Source organism: Argopecten irradians, chromosome 9 (assembly GCF_041381155.1).
Source record: "Argopecten irradians isolate NY chromosome 9, Ai_NY, whole genome shotgun sequence".
NCBI lineage: Eukaryota > Metazoa > Mollusca > Bivalvia > Pectinida > Pectinidae > Argopecten > Argopecten irradians.
Window position 1 is genome coordinate 29,259,752 of NC_091142.1, and position 23,643 is coordinate 29,283,394.

Sequence of the window (23,643 nt, forward strand, 5' to 3'; positions counted from 1 at the left end):
ATAAAACCGCATTGTTTGTTCCGACATTGAATAGAAACACTGTGTTTGGGGGGAGAGGCGTGGCTATATTACACCTGGCAATCGGTCAATGAAACTGCAGGCAACAGAAGACACAGGTAACTAGATCATTTAACGTACATCAAAGGAATTGCATAATGTGGTTCACTGTACATATGTGTTGGTTTGAAGTTGGGTGTCACTTTCTCTGTAATCTTGAAAGGAAGTCTATGCAGGACTCAGTTTTGAGGTCACCTGAGATAAAGTCTCCAGTGACCTAATCTAATTTTGCAGAGACCTTTCATGGCCAAAGGTCAATCAAAATTGTGAATTATTTGGTCCCCTAGGGACCTGAGGGTTGGGGCCAAAAGGTGTCAATTAGGCTAAAACTTCAACAATCTTCTTTTAAAATTCCGGAAATAGTGGAATCAAATACTCTTCATAGATGGAATCACGTGGGGAGGGGGTCAAGTTTACTATAGTTTATTTAGGTAAAACACATCTTTGAGCATTATTTGGTCATTTGTAATAGAAAATGAATCAGAATTATCAGTATGAAGTGGTCATTGAATCATATTAACATATTTTCCATAACTGACCCCCAGTGGCCTGAGGGGTGGGGCTAAAATGGGTCAAATAGGATAGGCTTAAACTTCAAAAACCTTCATCTAAAATTCTGGAAATGTTAGAATCAAATACTCTTCATAGATGGAAAGGTCTTAAGGTCCTTTACAATAATTATGAATTATATATGAACCTGGGGTCTCATGTTTTCCCCACGGGAGGGGTCAAGTTTACTATAGTTTTTATAGGGAAAACACATTTTTGAACATTATTTGGTCACTTGTAATAGAAAATGAGTCAAATGTTGTCAGAATTATCAGTATGATATGGCAATGTGAATAATATCCTATTAACAATTTTTCCACGACTGACTCCAAGGGGCCTGAGGAGTGGGTCCAAAAGGGATTTCTTTTGATTCATAAATGTTTTTTAAAGATTTGAACCGACTTTGCAATGTTCTTTCTGTATCAGCACTCAGGTGACCATCAAGGCCTCTTTGGCCTCTTGTTTTCTTCTGAACTGCGTCCAATTTTACTATGAGATATAAGTCCATGGGTGGATATTACGTCAGTGATAGTAACCCCTGGAGTATTGAGGATGTAGCCAAAAATGATTTCTGCAAGCCTGTGATTGGTTGGTTTGTTTCTTCTGAAGTGGCTCCAATGTTACTATGAGATAGTCCAAGAGTGGATTTTATGTCAGTGATAGTAACCCATGGAGTATTGAGGATGTAACTTAAAGGGATTTTTTCATTTTTTAATTACATTTCTGTATTGGTGTTTTTATAGACAATCAATTAATTGTATCTTTCAGGTTAACTGCCAGTATATATTATACAATGAACTACCAAGGTTGTTTAAATAAATAACCTTGACTTTTATTCAAGGTCACAGGGGTCAAATAGACTAAAATCCTTAAATGACTTCAAGCTCTGGTATATTTTTAGGTCATCTGACCCGAAGGGTCATGAAGATCTATTTTAATCATGCATCGTCCGTCATCGTGCGCCGTCCGCAGTCTGCAGTGCGAAACCTTTTCCTTCAAACGAAAGGCTAACGGTACTGATATTTGGCCTGTAGCATGCTGGGATGAAGGGCTACCAAGTTTGTTCAAATAAATGACCTTGACCTTCATTCAAGGTCACAGTGGTCAAAAAGGCTAAAATATTAAAACAAATTCTTATCAAGAACCAAATGGCCCAGGGTACTCATATTGGGTCTGCGGCATGCTAGGATAAAGGGCTGCCAAGTTTGTTCAAATAAATGACATTGACCTTCATTCAAGGTCACAGGGGTCAAATAGGCTAAAAGATTTTAAACAACTTCTTGTGAATAACTAAGAGGCCTAGAGACCTGATATTGGGTCTGTGGTAATGCTAGAATGAATGGCTACCAAATTTGTTCAAATAACTGACCTTGACTAATGACCTTGACTTTCAGTCAAGGTCGGAGGGGTCAAATAGGCTGAAATTTTTAAACGACTTCATGTGAATAAGTAAATAGCCTAGAGACCTGATATTGGGCCTGTGACATGCACAGATGAATGGCTACCAACTTTGTTCAAATGAAGGACAATGACCTTCATTCAAGGTCACAGGGGTCAAATAAGGTAAAATCTTTAAACGACCTCTTGTGAATAACTAAGAGGCCTAGAGATCTGATATTGGGTCTGTGGCATGCTAGAATGAATGGCTACCAAGTTTGTTCAAATGAAGGACCTTGACCTTCACTCAAGGTCACAGGGGTCAAAAAGGCTAAATCTTTAAACGACTTCTTCTCAAGAACCAAAAGGCCCAGGGTACTCATATTGGGTCTGCGGCATGCTTGGATGAAGGGCTACCAAGTTTGTTCAAATAAATTATCTTGACCTTCGTTCAGGTCAAATAGGCTAAAATCTTTTAAACGACTTCGTGTGAATAACTTAAAGGCCTATAGAGACCTGATATTGAGCCTGTAACATGAATGACTACCTTGAGACTGGATATTGGATTTGCAGCATGGTGGGGATCAAGGGACCTTCATTCATGGTCTAATTCATTAAATATATCAGGACCTGGACTTCTTCTAATGAAAGAGGTTTTTTTTGGATTGCCTTAACTGTGTGCCACTACTTTATTCTTTGAGGTGTTGTATTGTGCCAATAGTTAGATGACCGTTAAGGCCCATCGGTCTCTTGTTCATAACCTAATGGAATTGGTCCCATTTAAGAGAAACAACAAGAGTTATCTTCCCTTTCTATTCTCTTCATTTCATCCGCGACACTCCTTCAGGTGTCGCCCAACTAGTTAGTCAGCAACTATTTTGTGTGTGCTTTTCTGTGTTGCTTGTGGTAATGATGGTGAAAAGAAGCGGAAAACTGGAAAAAATAAAAAAAAAGTAAGTACAGAAAATGTTTCTGAGACACATCATACTCTGTATATTGTTATGTACCAATTGTCAAGACAATCCTAATAAAACTAATAAAAGGATACTGCTGAGTGACCCCGCCTACGTCCAGCAACAGATGACCACCTACAGAGTGAACTACAAACACTTCAGGCGACGGTACTCTCAACATCGAGAACAACAAACCTTACAAACCACGGTACAGTCACTGCAGTCCACAATACTGTCACAGAATTCTGAACTTCAAGACCAGAATGTGGAAATTCAGACACTGAATGGAAAAATTTCGTCTCTTGAACAACAACTTTCACATGCTTATCAAGGTATCTGTAGAAGTTATCAGACTTTTACCCCATATAATTAGTCAACCATAATATTAATGTTTTATATTGGATCCGAGATTGTCGTTATAAAAATGGATTAGTTTTTTTCCAACTATTAGGGAATGTGTCAATTTTAGAAGGAGCAATTGTTGCTTTTTCTTCTTTATGTTCATAGTGTATTTTTTCAAATTATTTATAAAGTCGTAAAGGGTTTATTTGGTAATATTTTAGTCCCATTATGGATTTTGTAAATGTACATCTGCACAGGTTTGATAAAAAATTAAAATAAATAAAGATAGAACACGTTAATGTTACAATGTATCTATAAAAAAAATATCCTATGTTATGTCATCTGATGGTCACCAGGTAAATGTGAGCGTCTATTTTACACTGTTTATCTTCGTTATACGTAGTATATGTTCCCAACAAAAATACATGTATGCTACTTTAGCAGACATATAAAATGTATGCACTCCACTCTGACAACGTTAAAACGCATTTCCCCAGACAAATCGAATACCTGCCAAATTTAGAAAAAAAGTAAAAGTTATTTATTTGACAGAGCAATAACGTTAACAAAGTAGTAGATATTCAATTTTTTTTTTATTATCGGATGTGACAAAATCGATAATCGATCAAACATAATAACAAAATATTTGAATAATTCAAATGAGTAATATTTTCAGAATTAATGGGGTAGGGGGAGGTAATTTCGATAATTTTAATTGATTTTTTTAATACAGGGATAATTTAATTTTCATACACAGAATGCGGCATTATAATTCAACATTACGATAGTAACATTTATATTGCATATTGATTCGGAAAGGAAACATAAACATAATGCTTGATAATGATTTGGTTTGATTAGTTTAACGTCCTATTACCAGCCAGGGTCATTTAAGGACGTGCCAGGTTTATTGGTGGAGGAAAGCCGGAGTACCCAGAAAAAAACCCCGACCAGCGGTCAGTACCTGGCAACTGCCCCAAATGGGATTCGAACTCGCGACCCAGAGGTGGAGGGCATGTGGTAATATGTCTCGGTACATCTTAACCACTAGGCCACCGCGGCCCCTGCTTAATAATGAAATGATATATTTACATAAATTACAAAATTTTTTGTCAAACTGGTAAATCCAAAACATTATCGACCTTTGGTACTCGTTGATTAGTTGATGCACATTTCTGACTACAGATGGAGGCGGTGCTACCTTTGTCCGCTGGGGAAGGACCGACTGTCCAGCCAACCTGACTGATTTAGTGTATTCAGGTATGTGGAGTTTATTGACCGTAATATGAATATTTAAATATATGAAGTTACCATCAACAAAGAATAGAAGGGTGACTCTTTCTGTTCTTGTAAAAATCATATTTACAGTTCTTAACAGTCCTGCTGCAAACGTACTTACAATGTAGTATGGCGCGAAATTGTTTTGAATTGGTTAGTAGAATTATGAATTTGCACGTACGCAACAGCTGCTTTATAGAGTAATACAGAACATACAATAAGCTCATTTTTATTAAAGCGCATGATTTCTAGTATGTACGTTTTCAGTATTTAATCGACCACTACTATTTCGGAAAGAACGACAAACTTTATGTACACCTAGATGAAGGTTCAATCACATAAATTCTTATCCGATTACATGTCATTTATATGTTCAGACATAATTATTGTATTCGTATAGCATATTGGTGGCTAAATGACACATAATCACAATATATAAAACCAGTTCTCATTTTACCTCTTGTATTTTTCCTTTTTCCTGTCTACCTGGCTAAATAACCGTTCTCTTTCATAATCATCATTATATTTCTACAGGTTACGCCGGCGGATCTTGGTATGCTGACTACGGAGGGGCAGCAGACTATGTAATCTGCCTAGGGATCATGTTTGGGGACCTTACAAGGACATGCCCAACGATGACTTTTCAGCGAAGATTTACGTCGCTGAGTATAATTCTCCTAACACCGCAACACCATTCGGGCAACACTCACGAAATGAAGAAGTGCCCTGTGCTCTCTGTAGACCTAAATCCTATGCCTTCACTGTGATGATACCGGCGAGGACGGCCTGCTAAAGCGGCTGGACAAAGGCATACAGCGGATCACTGGCATCCGGATACTACAGCCACAAAAGAGCATCACAATGCAGTCCGGTGGCATGTTTTGATGCTCCACCTTTTTGGTTATATCAAAAGATTTACTTATGTTGTATATATATGTTTATGCAGCATGGCTGACATTGTTGTTACCATGTCTGCCATGTTATTACTCGTCATTTAATAAAACTGACATTAACTGGACATTTTCATTCTCTGTTGTATTTTATAATATACCCAAAAACTTAGCTTCAGTCGTGTCTTTTAGTCAGAGTGATGTAGATGTATAACATAAATACGTTTGTGTAGATGAATATGCACAACCTTTAGACGGAGGAGGTGACACTGACCATGATGGGAAGCTGTTCTTCGCTGTAAGAGCTCAATGTGGATCACTCAGATGTCCTCCATACGAGCAGAATAAATATCTTTCGTGTGCTGTCTGCATGCAGTGACTTATTCTGTCATCGCTTTGAATACAATAAATGTGATACGTGATAAATACCAGTTGTTGTGTTTGTTCAAAATCTTTACAAAGTATCAATTCTTTTTGAAACATGCAAGGTGACATCAAAAATGTTTCTTTTGTTTTCAAAGACATCGGAATCATTACTTACAATGATGCAAACGTATATGATCATCATAGAAGCACATTAGTATAGACCTCATAAAAACCTAGTCCAAGTAATCTTGGATTTCAGCGATGTTCCTTTTTGGCATTTCACATTAGAAAAAACAACTCCTATATTCGTCACGGTTGATTGAAGGTCAGTCACGAACCTAAATTCGAGGAAGCAGAAACTGATCAATGCATTCAAAGGCGACGACAAGTTAAATAACTACCTTAAACTTACCCAACATCATATTGCAATTGAAAATCACTTATTGTCCTCTCTGCAATATGAAGTGGGATTTAATCTTTAATTGTGGTTGCTGTGCTTTGTAAACATTCTTTTCAACATGGATTAAATGGAAATTATCGTTGATAAACGGGTTTTTTGTCTAACCTCAACGACAAGTTACTATTATATCGAATTCAACAACGCACGGAATTCATGAGTTAATGAAGTTTTATTAAAGTAACAAAACAGCAAAATTGTTAATATAACAAGTGCTTGAGCGAAATTAATAATCTTCAATGAAAACGATCTGATTCTCCTCACAAAAATCTCATGTTTCATTTATCATTTCAACGTCTGTATATCACGGTTCCATAGAAACGATTAGACTGGCCACCAGACCCTAAATTATTTATACTAAATTATCTCCTCTAGTTTACATATCGTAGAGAAAAATATCAAGACAAATCGAAATCGTGTTTTTAATATTCTAAAGACTAGTGGCCAGTCTAGGAACCGATGTTCATGACATATTTATAATGGATATACGAATGTTCACGTTTGTTCATATCCGCCATATTGACAATCCATCCACCTTCACTCTAACTTCCTTAAGAGAGTTCAGTGCAACAAGGGAATCTCTACTCGAACCTATAAAAGAAATAACATTCGTATCTAATAACATTCGTATCTATTACAATATGTAGATAGTTTTTAATGTTTTATTTAAGTTCTGATTCAGTATCTTCTATAATAAATAAAAATGTTTTAATTTTATACATTTGGTGTTAACAATCACCTTTAAAATAAGAGAACATTTTAATTTGCTTGTAAAGTATGTAATAATGACCGAATCAAATAGACGGATAAAGAATTCTATTAGATTAGAAGCAATATTAGACTGTTTTCAATGTCTGCGTAAAATGGTATAGAAAATGCACAATTATTTATAGAAGACTAATATTCTGAAATCGTATCATAATGAGATAAACATGGTATAAAGCTAGTATATTAATAATCTAAAATGAAAGGCCAAATTAAATTCAAAGTAAAAAAAAAAAAATATTTATATGGAATATATATTCAGCCACTATAGGGCCTTCTTCAGTCCAAAATAACAAAGAAATCGTATCGCATATGTTAGCATGATAGCCTTACAATTTATAATCAAATATGACAAATATATTTACCATAGATGGAGACCAACTAAACCCTATAACCGAGTACTTTCAAGCTCTGGTTCACTCTCCTCTGCAGTGTCCTGAATGAATGAAAATGTTTTATCAGTATTTTATTTCAAAACTATTCACACACAAAAGACGGCGAAAGGGATGAGACAATTCATTCTTTTGATTTAGTATTATGCTGTAAGGTTGTCAAATAGATAACTCTTATGAATGCCAAAAAGTCTCTGAATGTTCTGTAATACACTGGTCCTGCATGGTATTTTTAAAATTTAAATAAAAGTTTTGTAAAGATAGTCATAATGTCAGAACATCCATATCGATAATAGAAGATGAATTTAACAGCACTAAACATACTGTATAGTTGTTCAATTTTGCGATGTTTTGTTTGTAATTTATTCGCGGTGGTTTATTTTCACAAATCAAATTTTTAAGCATCATTTAATTGATACGATGTTATATAATAAACCCATGATTTTTAACAATTTCACGAGACAACATTTTGCGAGTTAGGGTTAATCCTCGAATTTAGCGAAATTAAAACTCACGCAAATACTATAAGCTATACGGTACAAGATTTACTGAATACAATTATGCAAAAATTACTTTTGGTAATTTGCTGCGTGGCGTAGTGTTACTCAGCCACTGCGAAGTAATTATGACGACAGCGGTTAAGACATTAGATAACCCACGATTTATAATACAATTTTTTTTTTATTTTAACGAATTGGTGATAAGATTATATTACTAATAGGCTTAAAACTAGTCTAGAAAATTCATTTTACATTACGTTTTTAATTCAAAGCTGTTACAAGTTAGGCATGTGGCGTTTTTGGGTTTTTTTTCTTTGAAAAAGTACAGGTGTATGATCAGAATCAGCACTTACAGCGGTTAGTGGTTGTAGTCGTTCTCTTTCGTTTTATAGTTGACTAGTCTGATACATGTAAAAGTTGTATTAAATTCATTACTGCTCAGGCTACCAGAAGAAAACAAAGATATTTCATATTTTATTCATCGTGTAATCATATATTTCCTAAACACTTTTCTTTGCTTTCAAACAGAATGTGATTGTCTGATTGACCGATGTTTTCCCTATATACTTCTGTGATAAAATGAGAATGACGCGAAAAAGCGACGTTATCTTGTCGTCACAATAGAAACATAAAAGTTAATGTCACTTTCAGAAGGGTATGAAAAAATGAGTGAATCCGCGTTAGAAAAACACTAACCTCCATAACTGTAGATTTTACTTTTACTGATTTCTTCCATCATTAACGTTTGTTGCTCAGAAATTGCACTTAGTATTTTAAGGCTGGTTTTATAAACCTCCTCCATGTTTCCCTGGAATAGATATTTATATGGATTATATAAAAACGCATATAACAAACATCCTCACATCAGTACAGAAACAGGAGGACAAACACGTGTGTATATCACAAACCATGAAAACAAAACTGTAATGATAATAAAAGTAGACTTAATAAAATAAAAACAAAACAAAATATAAACTTGTACATAGAGGTCAAAAATACATCATGATGAATTATCTAGTCTTTAACACCCTCTCAAAGCTCAATCAAAATGCTAATAAAATCATCTTGATATAATGACAACAAAATCCTTGGTGGGAAACTCTAGCCTACTACTACACCGGGTATCACTACCTGTGCAGGAACGATAACTCTTTTACCTTTCGACTAATTGGTTAAATATATGTTGGCAGTTTGATCCCCCTCATTAACAGCCAGTGTCAAAATATTGAAGCTAGAACACGGCAATAGTAGGGTTCTGACAGCATATTCGCCATACATATTGACCAAACTTGGACCCAACCAGTAGTCGTGGTTGTGTGCATATTCTACTGTGCGTCCATATTTCTGATTGTTTGGAGCCATTTACGAATACTTCATGATGATGTTATTTTGTTTATATGGAAATAATGTGTTTCGTGAGATGCAAACAATTAATTTTTTCCCAAATAACGACTACTGGTAGGGTCACAGTACGGCTCGCAAGGATCGACAATGAGTGTCATATACCGAATAGTTGTAAACATATACGACCATATGTTCCCCTAGCTTTACTATGAACTACTGATAATGTGACTTATATAATGTCAAGATTGTATCGTCTGTCTGACCAGTGATCTGATTTCTGCACTATCTTGTTAAGATATATATTGAATCGACTTCAAAGAAAATTTGCCATAAAATTATTTGTATTACCCCGTATATTTTTTTTTATAATCGTAATATAGAAATTAGATGCATGTTGACTGTATTTAACTAATGGGACTATTTCACGTACCACGTAATACCCGATAACGTCTGTGCTTGATTATTATTTCTATTGGTGATGGAATGACGTCGAAAAATATATTCCGCGCTAACGTCATTTCACTAACACGATTACAAAGAGTTATGTTCCATCACCACTGGAGATACTAGTCCCACACAAACGTTATTGGGTATCACGTGGTATGTGAATTAGTCCTATTGAATTAACTTTTGTAGAGCACTATATTCTTGAATAAGAACAAAAATATGTAAAACTATCCATTTTTGTCCATTTTATACCGACGTACCAGTTTGTGTTCTACGTCATTAAGATGATGACGTAATTTGTAACAACAACACGTGCCGTGGCTGTCGTGCAGGGCAGAGCCAACAGAGGTCCGGCGACCACATATCCGGGGCGAAACACACGGGGAATGTTCTTCTTCAATACTGTAACATATCAAAACTTATCAGTTCATTACAGCTTAATAAGAACATGTCATGTGAACCAACTTCGTTTAATATGCTAGTAACTTACACGAATTTTGAGATCAGAATAAATTCCTGAATGCGAATTCATGTCTACCGCACTTATATAGAACAATTTTACATTCATTAATGGGACTGGAAATCCGCGAAATTAATAGCTAATATGTTGGTTTATAGTTTTCTAGATCAAAGTACAATGTGTCTATACATGAGATTGTATCGAGTCTACAATGTGCATATTCCACTAATGAGATTCTTGTATTTTCATGTATGAAAACAACAGAAACAACCAATTAGAATTTCTTTCTGATAATAACAAAACTATGACTTGAACGATTTCGACAAAATTTACAAATAGAATGAATGCAGTGTATAACATTCTGATATCATTAAAATGTTACAGTGTAATCTTACTCAACAGAAAATAATTGTCACTGTCAACTCTCTGGTCCCGTTTTGTTTATTACTTACTTAGTAATTGTATCCGGTAGAGTAAATGATTCTGGCCATTTTGATGTTCCTTGGAGAACCCGGATGTAATTTCGATAAGGTGGTTGATATAGTCCACTTAAACCGTAAAACATGAACATTTTATATTTATAAAAGAAGTAAGCTGACATTCTGTGGTTCACTATGTGATCTTATTAAACACTGAACTTACTAGTAGCACTGCAAACCAACTTATTTTCGCGTCGATTTAATTTGGCGTTTTCCAGCTGAACGGCTTGATCGTGACTATTTAATTTCGTGATCTAGACTCTTATGATGCTACTCTTCTGTATTTGCATATGACAGAGTTATCTGCCCTTGTGTGTAGGTATCGATTGTGACGCCATGTGTTTGCGAGCGTAACGTCATACTTTTCGGAGAAAACGACGCGAATTGCGCTCACAAAATAATGACGTCACAATGGATGCTTATCCGCAAGGGAACTGACTCTGAAATATGCAAACACGGAAAAGTTTATTTGAAATAATTTCGCGGCGATTTATTTTCGCGATTTCAAATGGCCCGTGAAATACTCGAAAATTAAGTTGGTTTACAGCATGTGAAATCATCATTGATTATGCCCAAAACATTACGATTATGATTTTTTTTTGTTAATTCAGATAAATAAACTAAAGTAATTACACATAATCATATTTTGATACATTACATTACTTATATGAGATAGGACTTTCATTTTGGTTATGCTGAATCCATTTGATCAGGGGAAGATTGACATTTCTCCAACAAATAACAATAATATACTGGTATGGGAATAAAGATACCAAAGTGATTATCGTTTTCCATATATGAAATGACAAACTTAATATAAAAAGGTTATAGGATCATAGTTTGTTCATTTGGAAGTGCGCATTTGTGAGTGACACATTATGAGAGCATTTTAAGAATAATTTGTTAGGAATTATAGTTATTGTATCATGATAACTGTAAGAAAACTATCTACCACATCTATAAAATATCAATGGCATGGCTTGTACTACTACATCTAGTTGCCGTCAATCAATTTGAAGTTATTTAACTCGTGGATCAATTAAAATATACGTTATGTATTACAAATTATGAATAGACACATATTACTGGTGTTACAGAACCATTGCTGAAGTCTTTTAACAAAAACATATCTTTATTTAAATAAAGAAAACCATCGACCAGCGGTCAGTCCCTGACAAGTTTGCCACACATGGAATTCGAACTCATGACCCTAAGGTGGAAGGCTTGTGGTAATATGTCGGGACACCTAAACCACACGGCCACCATGACCCCCTTATTTGAAATAACAATTTCCTTTAAATATAAATTAAACGTAACTTGTACACTTTTATAGTTTTTAGTAAAACACAATTAAAGAAAACGAAAAATTACATCTGACAAACCATCCTTACTATCGAAAGTATCGTGTCATACCTTGAAGCAGTTTCATTGTTAAGGTTAGTAACGGTGTCAGCACAATTCTCGTGACAGTTAGTTGGCGTGGCAACGGATGTGAGTGATGTGGAATTCCCTTGTGTGAGAAGGTTTTGAGCATAAGTATTTTGGACAGAATGGGCTACTTCATTGTTATTCACATTCGTTGCAGAATTTTCTGTAGTCTGTTTTTTCTCTGAGTTATTTCTTGAGCACATTCCACAGTCATCCGTATCTCTTAAAGTTTCTACAGATGAATTATTGTCCCGTGAATTTCGTCTTTTACATAAATCGTCTTTATTAACGGTTTGTGTCGGAGACAGCCTTTCAATGGATTCAGAACATTTTGATTTGCATTCGTTTTTCACCTTTTGACTTTTTAAATCACGTGTTAATCCGTCTGTACTGTCTTCAATAGCCTCACAAACTAAAGTTCCATTCTGATTACCTCTGATGTTAGCGGATAGATTAATATCAGAGTCGAAGTAGGATGGATTAGATGGGGAGCTGTCGACCGGATGCACCAGACTTGTCTGGTTGATTCTGTGCTGCTTTTTATCAGAAGTTCGTCGACTCCGCTTACCAACCCATCTTTTTACACCGTTTATCATTTTGGATTTACCATTCATTTTATCATTTTCATTATCAAAGTTAGAGATACGTATTCCTGGCAAGCCTCCTTGTTTGTTAGGGGAAGCCTTTTGAGAAGCTGTTATGATAGCTCGTAGTCCTTTGCACGGAGAATTTGGAGACCATAGGTGTCCAGAGGATAGCGAATTAGCAGCTGAGGATCGCTTTGTCTGTTGTCGATGTTTTTCTATTTCCCTTAACCGTCGCTGCCCATAACATCTGATTATTTGCTGTAAACCAATAGCAAACAAATAAGTGCCTCTAAGATAATACTGATGCAGAAATTCTAAGAGGGGTTAGTTAATGCATATACATCTAAAAATCTCGATAAAGATTTAGATTTAAAGTTTAAATTTCTATCACAAATTTACCATATCATAGTTAAAACAATGACATAATCGAGAAGTTTTTCTTGACCTTACAACCGTAGTGTTTTGCATACTGTCGGTACTTTAAAATTTGTGCATTTCATTCTTTTTACACCGGGTAAAATCAGCTTCTTCTAATGGAATTACCATGTGCAGATTTAACTTGATAAATGATAAAAATTGTCTTATACCATTTGTCGAAGGAATTATTATTCTTATTGTTTTGAAATTTTATTTTATAATTTTCACAGATATCTATGAGAATGGTTCTGAAATTAGAAAAAAGAACATTTGCTAACATGCATTTGTCAGCAACCACCAAAAAGATTTTAAAATTATACGTTCGATATAACTATATCGAAATGCTGACATATCGTTGTAGCAGTATTAACATTTTGTTTCCATTTCATCGAATGCATATCTGGTTCAATATTCCCTAATCATTAGATAATCCAATATTGCAGATGTTAGCAATTGTACATTCATTTTTCATTACTCTGTGTATTTATTTCGTCAAAGGATTACTTCCCCTGATCTAAATAGTTACTTGAGTTTCCATTCATCCGTTGCTGCGATAAGGAGAGGTCATCTAAACGCTACATTATAATACATATAATCAGACTTTTGTTTATCAAAAATGTTACAATATTATATTAGAATTGAAAATGTTTCTTTTATTTAATCAGTATTTAGAAAATACCATTTAGTTTTGAAAGCAGGAACACAAGTAAATGATTCACATGTAAGTGGATTAAATATTAGTAGGCTGTGTATATTTAGGCTTCTATATCTCAGATGAAAATGAATATTTACCATAGCAGACTATTGTTTTCAAAATTGATGTGGATTTGGGCAATCACCAAATCACCCTTAATGTTTTGATAAATAACAAAATTAACTGTCACTTGTTCCGAATGTGAAATAAATAATTGTTTTTATTTTTAAAAAAATCTTATTTGTCCAAACATTTCCAAGAACTGATTGTGGCGATCTTTAGGAAATGATTGATGACATACACTCTGCTATGGTGGGCAATATCACTTTCAGTTTAAAAGAACACGAAATTCGGTGACGTAAGGTATATACGGTTGCTATGCCTACGACAGTGTTTCACACAAAACTCGGCACCTACTTTTGATACCTGACAGAGTGCTTGGTTTTGTTATCTCCAATGCCAGTATTAACATTTCCATTGCTTGGATTGTCTTTGGCAGAAAATTGCAACCTTTTCCGTCCATATTCCACTAAAATGGTCTGTGGATTGACATTATATACGTACTCACATGGAACCATGTCGTTAAGCTACATTGAATTATTTCTTGTTAATCTGTACTATTTTATTATTATTATTTATTTACTTTGGCAGATCTGAATAATCTATAATGTATATATAGATCTAAATTATACATTTATAAATAGATATATAAATAATATTTAAATAACGACTTTACATGTAATATGAATAATCATATGAAGCAAAACTCTATATATAACAGTAAATATTAAATTCAGTGCGATGTGCAGACTGACACTCACCTCGGCTTCCGGATGGTCCTTCAGTGCTTCCAACACATCCTCCCGAGATAACCCGAACAGTTCCGAATAGCCGACGGACTTCACATCAGCCGTTCGCCTAAAGTAAATAAAAAAAAAACAATTTCAGGAGAAAACATGATAATTCGACAAATTCATGTTCCTCACAATATGTGCCATGACGTTGCATTTTTGTTTTGTCATTACTGATATGAGTACGCCGAATGCATTAGGATTATTGTACGTAATTACGTATTTCATTTACCTGTTTATGCCGGCGTCCAGATTGAGAATTCCAATTTCTCCGAAAAAATCCCCAGTTCCCATTTGTGTCAAGACTGTCCCTGTTTCACTGTAATGGAAAATGCATTTAACAAGACAAGTGCACGAGATCAATCAAAACACATCAAACTTTAGTGTCCAACATCAGCCAAACTACGTGTAATTCGCATCAATAGTAAAAGTTCTGTACATGTCCCTGCCTTTATATTCACTTCATAAAAAACGTTTTTTGTAAATGGAAAATGTTTTATCAAGTGAAGCACATTTTTATTAAATTAGAAAATGTGAAGATTAATGGTGTAATTTGATTAATATATGTTAACTGGAAAGGAAATACAGAATTTCCTCTCCGTAATTATCGCGTATTAGGGAACACATGTAAGCTTTCCAAACTTTGTATTGGTTACCTTTCTTAGAATACTGTAACAAGAACGTTTTATTTTTTATTTTTTACTAAATGAATGAATGAATGAATAAAATAATTAACGAACATTCATTATGATGGAGTTGAAGGGTATAATAAATTTCACCTGTGTTCGTAATATTTGTCCCCGTTTTAAACAATGAGAAAATCTTCTCGATTAGTACCGGAGTATTGATACTACTGTGGGCGTATTGTTAACTTGTAAGCCTGCGATTTATCTATCCAACATATATACAGTATCTTAATTCCCCAATACCTGATAATCTCGACAAGCCCGTCAGCTATAATAAACATCTCCCTCGCAACCTCTCCACGACGACAGATCAAATCGCCCGGAGTGAAGATATACGCCCTCATTTTTAAAACAAGGTCATGCAGAAATTCCGGTTGGCACTCTTGGAAAATTGTAACCTTAAGAAAAATGTAATATTATTAGATACTGGTATGGTTTGTGGTTACTTTCTTCCATGGTTTGAAGCTTAAGACTACTTTCATGTCCAGGTACGAAAAAATGATCAGACCAATATTTTCATTGTCTTTAAATCAATTTACTGTTCATGCCAAACTAGTTTTTATCACAAAACCCTTCTTTTTTCCAGTGACTTCGCCTGTGTGACAGCATACAGTTGTTTCATGCCTTATAAGTCAGTCAACAGTCAAAACTCGAGGTGTTGGGACCAATCCCAGAAACTATTTCCTGTGGCTGGACGCCGAGGGAAACAGTTTCTAGGTTTGGTTTCAGCATCGAGGAGAAAGGGTTTGGACTGTTGACTGATAAGACATGAAACAAATGGTTTGTTACCTGAGTAGTCCCGATAGTAATGAATTAGTGATCAATAAAGCAAAAAATGAACTTGAAAATTCGGAAGATGTGTACCATAAAACACTGTGGATTCTCATTCATAGCGCCTTTGCTTTCCATAACATTCCAAATGCCCTCGATATTTCATTAAACTGTAACGCAATATTTCACTTGTCGCAGCTTCTATTGCATTGAGAATGACGTTCGTCGAAAGAATATTTGGGTTTAGTGCGCCGGTGTTTATGATGTCAACAATTAAGCCGTGAAAATATTTCTCCCCGACCAATAGCCAAACCACTGTCTAGTCATTTAATTTATTCAGTATTTTGTAATGATATTCAAGCAATTTCCTGTGAAAACAGCCGAAAATACTTTATTTACATTTATATACAGATTCAAGTAACAATTTTACAAAAGTCACAATGACTGTAATATGACCTGGAACGATTTGTATTTGCTGGAAATTCACTGTGACGTCATGACAGAAGCAATTATATAACGTCAGGACAATTGACTTGACGCTAGCAGGGCGGCGGGTCAAAATGGCGGCCTTCGCAAGATTTTCAGTCGCAATACAGAAGTTGTAGTTTTTGCCGGCCAATAATATCTTATATGAAATGAATACCCATTTAGTATCCTATATATCTGGTTTAAACCAAGTTTATGAATGTGTGCCTTTTATCTTACCTTTTTGAGTGTCTCCAGATTTACGTGAATTGCCAGTTCGGTTTTAAATTTGTCGGGGAGCATTCCTAAGGAGTTGATATCCGATCCTTTCATCCGGCCTCTGTATCAACAAAAATAACATCTTACAAAAGGCATATTATTGTTGAACATCAACAAAAACAGCATCTTCATATTTCAAAGGGCATATCATTGTTGAATATCAACAAAAACGACATCTTCATATTTCAAAGGGCATATCATTGTTTAATCTCAACAAAAACATTATATTACAAAAGATAAATGAGTGTTGATGATTATTTGATCCTTTCATGCGCACTCTATATAAAAAACATCAACTTCATAATAAAAAAGACAAATGAGTGTTGAATGTCTAACCCCATCATAAAAATGTATCAATTACTTAGTAGTTAAACGTTTCGTCATTGTGTAGGTTTCAGTAGGGCAAATGTGTAACCAAAATTTGTAAAGATGCACACATCATGTGGACAATGTGAAAATTTGCCAACAATTGTATGTATATGAAACTGAATTGATCTCAGAAATAAGGTTGTTTTGAATATTTTCTTTCAATTTTTTCCATTTACCTTTCTCCTAAGCACATTTACTTTTGACAATAGTGTTTGAAATGCCTAAGGTTTTATTTTGCTTAACGTTTTTACGTCCGATCAACAGCCAGATATTTAAGCAAGTAAAGAACATCGGCCTCTATTTCTTGAAATAAATGTGGAGATCTAAGTCAAAATGCAGTTTTCGCCGTATGTAAATTATATGAAAATTTATGACTTAAGTATGTTTTTAGCCTAACTTTGTTTCGAAGAAATCGGAGCCTGGAGTACCCGGCGAAAAGCCTTAACCTACGACAGGTACCTAACAACTATCCCACATGGGTTTCAGACTCACAACCCGGAGGTGGAGAGTTTGTTATGATGTGCATCACAGTGTCAGTGACCATCATTAACCCACCTTTTCCATACATAGTCGTACCATCTCTGTACACGCTTCTGCAGTTGAGGTGGCACGTTATGCATCCTCATATATAACTTTGCACCATCCTTAACAGCGAAAACATAATAAGATTAGCAACATATACAGTGCATGCAGGTGTTACTATAAATAACGGAAAAGGTTCATAACTTCATAGCCGTGACACTAACAAGTCATTCTCGATATAGTGTTGACACTATTACATATATAATAATACGGGGGTTTCGAGATCCCAAAACGACGTGGGCAAAGTAACAATTTACCGTCGATTAGTCTCACCATCCGGTGATTATGACGTCATCATTTGACGTGAGTTTCGCGACGTCATATTCACCGGAAGGTGGAACTAATCGACGGTAAATAGTACATTACCCACGTCGTTTTGGGATCTCGAAACCCCCGTATTGAAACTGAAAAAAGAAGCAAATTCTTTATTGACGATAGGAGATTCGAGTAACAGTCAGTTTTAGTTTCCTGTTACAAAACGTCAAACTATAAAAGACTGGCAGGATGTGAGATACTAGTTTCCGTGCATTTAGTTTGTGAAAAATATTGAAATCATTCATATCTTATAGTTCAAGGCTTTCTGAGAGAAACATACATTAAGATATACATTTTCAAGAAAGTTTACTTCCGCATAATAATAACAACCTTGCTTATTTAGTGTTTTTCTCATTCAATGGAAACAATAACTTCTAAAATAAATGTTCGTGAACTAATATTGAAATTGTTTTATCGCGGAATTAATTATCCACCAAAGAAAATGTATTTAATTATATCAGTTTTGAATAATACATGTACATCCATTATTTCTCTCACCAGTAATCTCTCGAATTCCTGTCTACTTGCGTTCCGGTTGGTAATCACATTTCCCACTTGACCTGATAAGGTTAAATAAAGCAAATGTCAACATAATTTTGTCAAAGAAAATGAAATGCTTAATTATGCAGTAAACTTTATTCATCTTTACAATTAAACTTAAAGAAGGTGCCATAGAGCATGACAGGACACCTAGCAGTAGTATATTTTGCTGCAGAGCTTACGTGTGTTTCATGGTCACCTATCTAAATACAGGTTGGTGTTATCCTAGATCAAATTTGAATAATATATCTCTATTGTAACAGAGATAACATTGACAATGGGAGGTCCCCAATTGTAAAAAGCACACTTAAAACACAATCCTAACATATACGCAAAGTTGAATGATTTTGGAGTTATAGCCTGGAAACCAAAGACACATTTATTTGGTGTTTGACTATGTTTCCATTGTAACAGAACGGAATTTTACGGAAATTGCAAGTTACGCAATGGCAAAATGCACAAATAGAGCGTAAACCTGATATATACAAAACAAGTTCCATGGAGCTCAGTTGAACGGGTTTGCAGTTATAATCCAAAAACTATTTCAAACTGACGGACGGACAGACGGACAGAAAGAATCCAATATTATATACTCCTCAAACGCATTTTGCGGGGAATATCAAAATATGTAATACAATTTTTCAGTTTGGTTTTAGTAATACGAAATATTACATCTGAGGGTAAATAAACCTTCATATAATATTGCCACCGGGGACATAAATTATTTATTATACAGAAAATTCCCTAAACTCTGGATTAAATGGATTAAATATTACTTAAACTTGTGATGATTAAAAAATGACGTTTAACTCTTCGTCCGTCATTGTTGTACAATCAGAAGGGGAGATAACTTTGTGTGAAAGACGGACGGTCACCATAGGGACACGTGCCCCAGGGAAATACGATGTTTTATTTCCCTCGAGGGAAATACGACGTTTTATTTCCCTATCGCGTGATGTGTTTCAACTAATCACAGACATTATTATAAACATGAGGTATAATGATATGTCATCTATGATATCAAATTTAATACTCTCTGATCAGTATGGAGTCTGGTCAATTATGTTTATGATTCTGTTGATATAGCTAGCATTGATCTGACCAACACAGAAACTAATTATATGCATATTAGAGTTAGCTCCCTTGTGGAAGGTATTGTTACATTATTAATTTACGTCGTTTTCTCCGAAAAGTAGGACGTTATGCTCGCGAACACATGACGTCACAATCAATACCTACCCGCAAGGCCGGCAGCTATTTCAGTAATATGTAAATACAGAATATTATCTATACAGCATGTTCTATATTTGTTTTCAGTTTGCGTAAATCATTTACAGTATGATCAACTAATATATTATTTTGTTTTATACTGTACATTTCAAACAAACTTGACCATATGTTAGACAACTCTCTGACTCAATATTCAATCTAGTCTTAATACAGATCTTTATTCTTCTTAAGCAGTTTTACACTTGAATAGTGCTGAAAAACCATAGTATATCTCTTTATAGACTTCTGCGATATTGGAATCTAAGATCTTGAAACACATTGCACTAGATTTAATATTATATATTGGTGTTTTCAATTTTAACTGAAACCTGATAATTCATATCCTAGGAGTTTATTTACTAGTTCAAAGTTAATTAAAATACAGAAAGACGAAAACATGTCAATCATGTTACAAAAATGTCAATATGTCTAGTACGAAGGACCTGCGTAGACTACCTCTTATTGAACTTTTGCATGACGGCAACCTGTATTTCCAGGAAATTAAAATGAAAACAGCTTTTTATTAAAAGCTGAGCAAATGAGAAACGTATAACTGCGGAACCACAGGCACCAGATAATTAACTACAGTCTACGTAACATTTGGTATATCCTATTTTCTACGCAATATTTTTCTACCTTTAAGGTTATTACATCGAAACCTTTTTGAAAGGACCAATAACTCCCTGCATTATACAACAGTGGATATATGCTGAAAAAGTTTTATAGTGGCTAAAACTAGTGTCTAGCAGCTTAACATGTATTTCGATATATTTTCTGGAAAGTTCTTATTTACCATAGTTGAAAAGGTTAATATCTTTGTTTTTTAAACACAATTTTTATCAAAAAAACCAATAAGATCTTCTATTAATGTTTTTTGAAATCATTGTGTGCTACATTGATGAATGATATCTATATATCAGCCACCTCTAAAACCAGGCAACCACGTGATGTTCTCTTCATTTGATCCCCATATATATAGACTCAGAGTGTGGCTAATTCTCCGGTCCCTGCGTCGTCAATGAAGAAAACCAATAATGCACTCAGAGACATTTTCAAAATCAATTTGGAAAATCCGATATTTTAGAAATGAAATGAAACAACAGAGGTATGAGCCATGTTAAAGTCTAAATTCGCTGTCTGATAATCAGAACTATAGACATGCTGCAGAGTTTCTTATGATTACGTTGTTTTCAGGTGTTTTTTTTTTGATGGGATAAAATGTTATTGATCATTCATAACATATTAAATAAGTGGCCTAACACAGGAGGAGACTGATTAATTTACATACTTTTGATATTTTTTTTATTCTTTTTTTTTTAAATTGCCTCGCGTAATAACACAAAATGCTTCTCTCGCGCACTTATTCTCTCAATGCGTATCTCGCGCACTAAATTTTTTATCAAATTTTAGAATATATTACAATGCCATAGCATAGTGTTGTATACCAAACAGGACCGAAATCGATCTTCGACTTTCATTTCAAAGAAAATTCGTACACTTTGTCTTCTTGCTTCCTTGTCATTTGTCTGATGAAGGTGGCAGTTCACATCGTACTTGTCATCGAGACGTCATATTAAATACATTAATATTATTTCTACCACAATAGGGGGTGTTATTCAACTCTCAGGACATTGAAAAAACACTGCAGCTGTTGATTAACAATTTGTTTATACCACACGTGGCATAAACTCTGTACGAATTTTGATTGGTTGATACGGTGAACTTTGACCGAACTACTTCTTTCCCAGTGTCACGTCATCATTGTCAACGTCATCAATAACCAAATGACGTCACTCTATGTTGTGATGGCCGCTTGACGTCCAAAACTGCTGTTGGAAAGCGTATGCGCCGTGGTCATTATGTCAAAATACGTGGCGTTTTCATACATGTTAAATTGACCTTTAGTACTAATTATACATCTTGCCGGACAAGAATTTTACTGATGAGTTTAGTAGTTTTAACGTGTATGAAACAAACTTGATCTTGACGGTAATGGCTTGATGATTATCTGGCGGGAAACCGATGACGCCGTTTCGTGCGAATGCTTTTACATGTATACATGTAGTCCGCCATTGAGTTTTATTATCTGGAAGCAATTTTGAAGATTTGAACTCAATAAGACGTTAAATGAGTATTATTTGACCCTAAAGATGTTCCCAATTAGAAGAATTTGATATCGACTGATGCTTTATCAAACGATGACTTTTGAATACTAATTAGAGTTTTTTTTTTGCTGATGAAAATATTACTACATCTTATTTGTATATTTCGGTAAATACACGTTACCGTATCCCTGCCGTATTTCTATCTGCTAAAACCGAATATTATTGTGGTAGAAACAGGTCACACTACTCGTGGTTGTTGAATATTGAATTTATTCCACACTCGTAAGTTATTTTTTAAAAGTTACAAAAGACACTCGCTAAAGCTCATGTCTTTTGTAACTTTTAAAAAATAACTCACTCGTGTGGAATAAATTCAATATTCAACAACCACTCTTTGTGTAACCTCTATTTAAACAATATATGCTAATATAAACTATTGTTACTTAAACAACAGAAAATACGTACTTACCAGCCATTAGTATTAAGACAATAGAAAATAATATTACCCCGCTATTACTTATTAGACAATAGAAAATAATACTACCCCGCTATTGCTTATTAAACAATAGAAAATAGCATTATCCCGCTATCGGTATGAAAACAATAGAAAATAATACTAACCCCGTACATATATTGGTAATTAGACAATAGAAAATAATACTAACCCACTATGGTTGCGAAGATGAACAATAGAAAATAGCATTATCCCGCTATCGGTATGAAAACAATAGAAAATAATACTAACCCCGTACATATATTGGTAATTAGACAATAGAAAATAATACTAACCCACTATGGTTGCGAAGATGAACACACCAATGAGGTAACTCACTATTACAAATACGTACCTGAAAGATAAAACATCATTCTTAGAACATTAAGGAAAGTCGAACACATGTGTAATCATTATCCAAGTACACCTTGGAATAATATAATGGCTCCCTTGCGGGTAGGTATCACTCATGAAGTCATTATTTTATGAGCACAATTTACGCTGTTTTCGAAGGTTGCGCTTGCAAACAAATGACGTCAGAATCAATACCTATCCGCTAGGACAGATAACTCGGTAATATATAAATACAGAATAGCATCACACCTAGTTTTGTATTTCTTTACTTTTGTTTTATTCAACCCGCGAACCTATATGATATTTTATATTTCAAAATGTGGCGTTTCCGTAAGTTATGTATTGATATAAATAGATACACTTTTTGACCTTAGATAACAGGAAGTATCATTAGTGATGCATTTTGATTGTTTACTTCTGGAAATCTTCCTATTTAGAGGATATGTTAAACCAATATATTTATTTAATCCTTTTGAATACATTTATAATTACCTTGTTAATAGTAATCATTAATTAATAATTCAAAAATTAATTGACAAATGAACAATGTTTAGAGTATTTAGTATATTTAGAAAAAAATACATTAGAATTCTTGTGCAAGAATTGTGTTTTATAATAAGATTGTGATACACTCATACCAACACAATTTGTAGCAATTTCCTTATCGTGATTCAAACAAACAACAAGCGCCTCACAACCAAATAAATGACACACCTCAAACAAAACATCAAACAACAAAAACAAAAATCAGAGAAACTAAAAACAATTGAAAACACATGACA

At 34.5% G+C, this 23,643-nt stretch overlaps 1 protein-coding gene across 1 annotated transcript in view; it reads right to left on the reverse strand.

The window, feature by feature from the left end:
- Positions 1-6,483: 6,483 nt before the first annotated feature.
- The window catches only part of LOC138332010 (cyclic nucleotide-gated channel alpha-1-like), a 31,920-nt gene continuing 14,760 nt past the window's right edge, over positions 6,484-23,643 (reverse strand). Inside the window, exons 3-15 of the mRNA XM_069279926.1 lie at positions 22,804-22,862; positions 18,599-18,660; positions 17,759-17,847; positions 16,796-16,895; positions 15,563-15,717; positions 14,866-14,952; positions 14,604-14,700; positions 12,070-12,929; positions 10,630-10,725; positions 9,978-10,119; positions 8,623-8,734; positions 7,400-7,470; positions 6,484-6,860 (exon numbers count right to left, since the gene is read on the reverse strand). Of these exons, the coding sequence (XP_069136027.1) occupies positions 7,451-7,470; positions 8,623-8,734; positions 9,978-10,119; positions 10,630-10,725; positions 12,070-12,929; positions 14,604-14,700; positions 14,866-14,952; positions 15,563-15,717; positions 16,796-16,895; positions 17,759-17,847; positions 18,599-18,660; positions 22,804-22,862 (1,879 nt within the window). The 3' untranslated portion in view covers positions 6,484-6,860; positions 7,400-7,450. The remainder of the gene's footprint in view (positions 6,861-7,399; positions 7,471-8,622; positions 8,735-9,977; positions 10,120-10,629; positions 10,726-12,069; positions 12,930-14,603; positions 14,701-14,865; positions 14,953-15,562; positions 15,718-16,795; positions 16,896-17,758; positions 17,848-18,598; positions 18,661-22,803; positions 22,863-23,643) is intronic.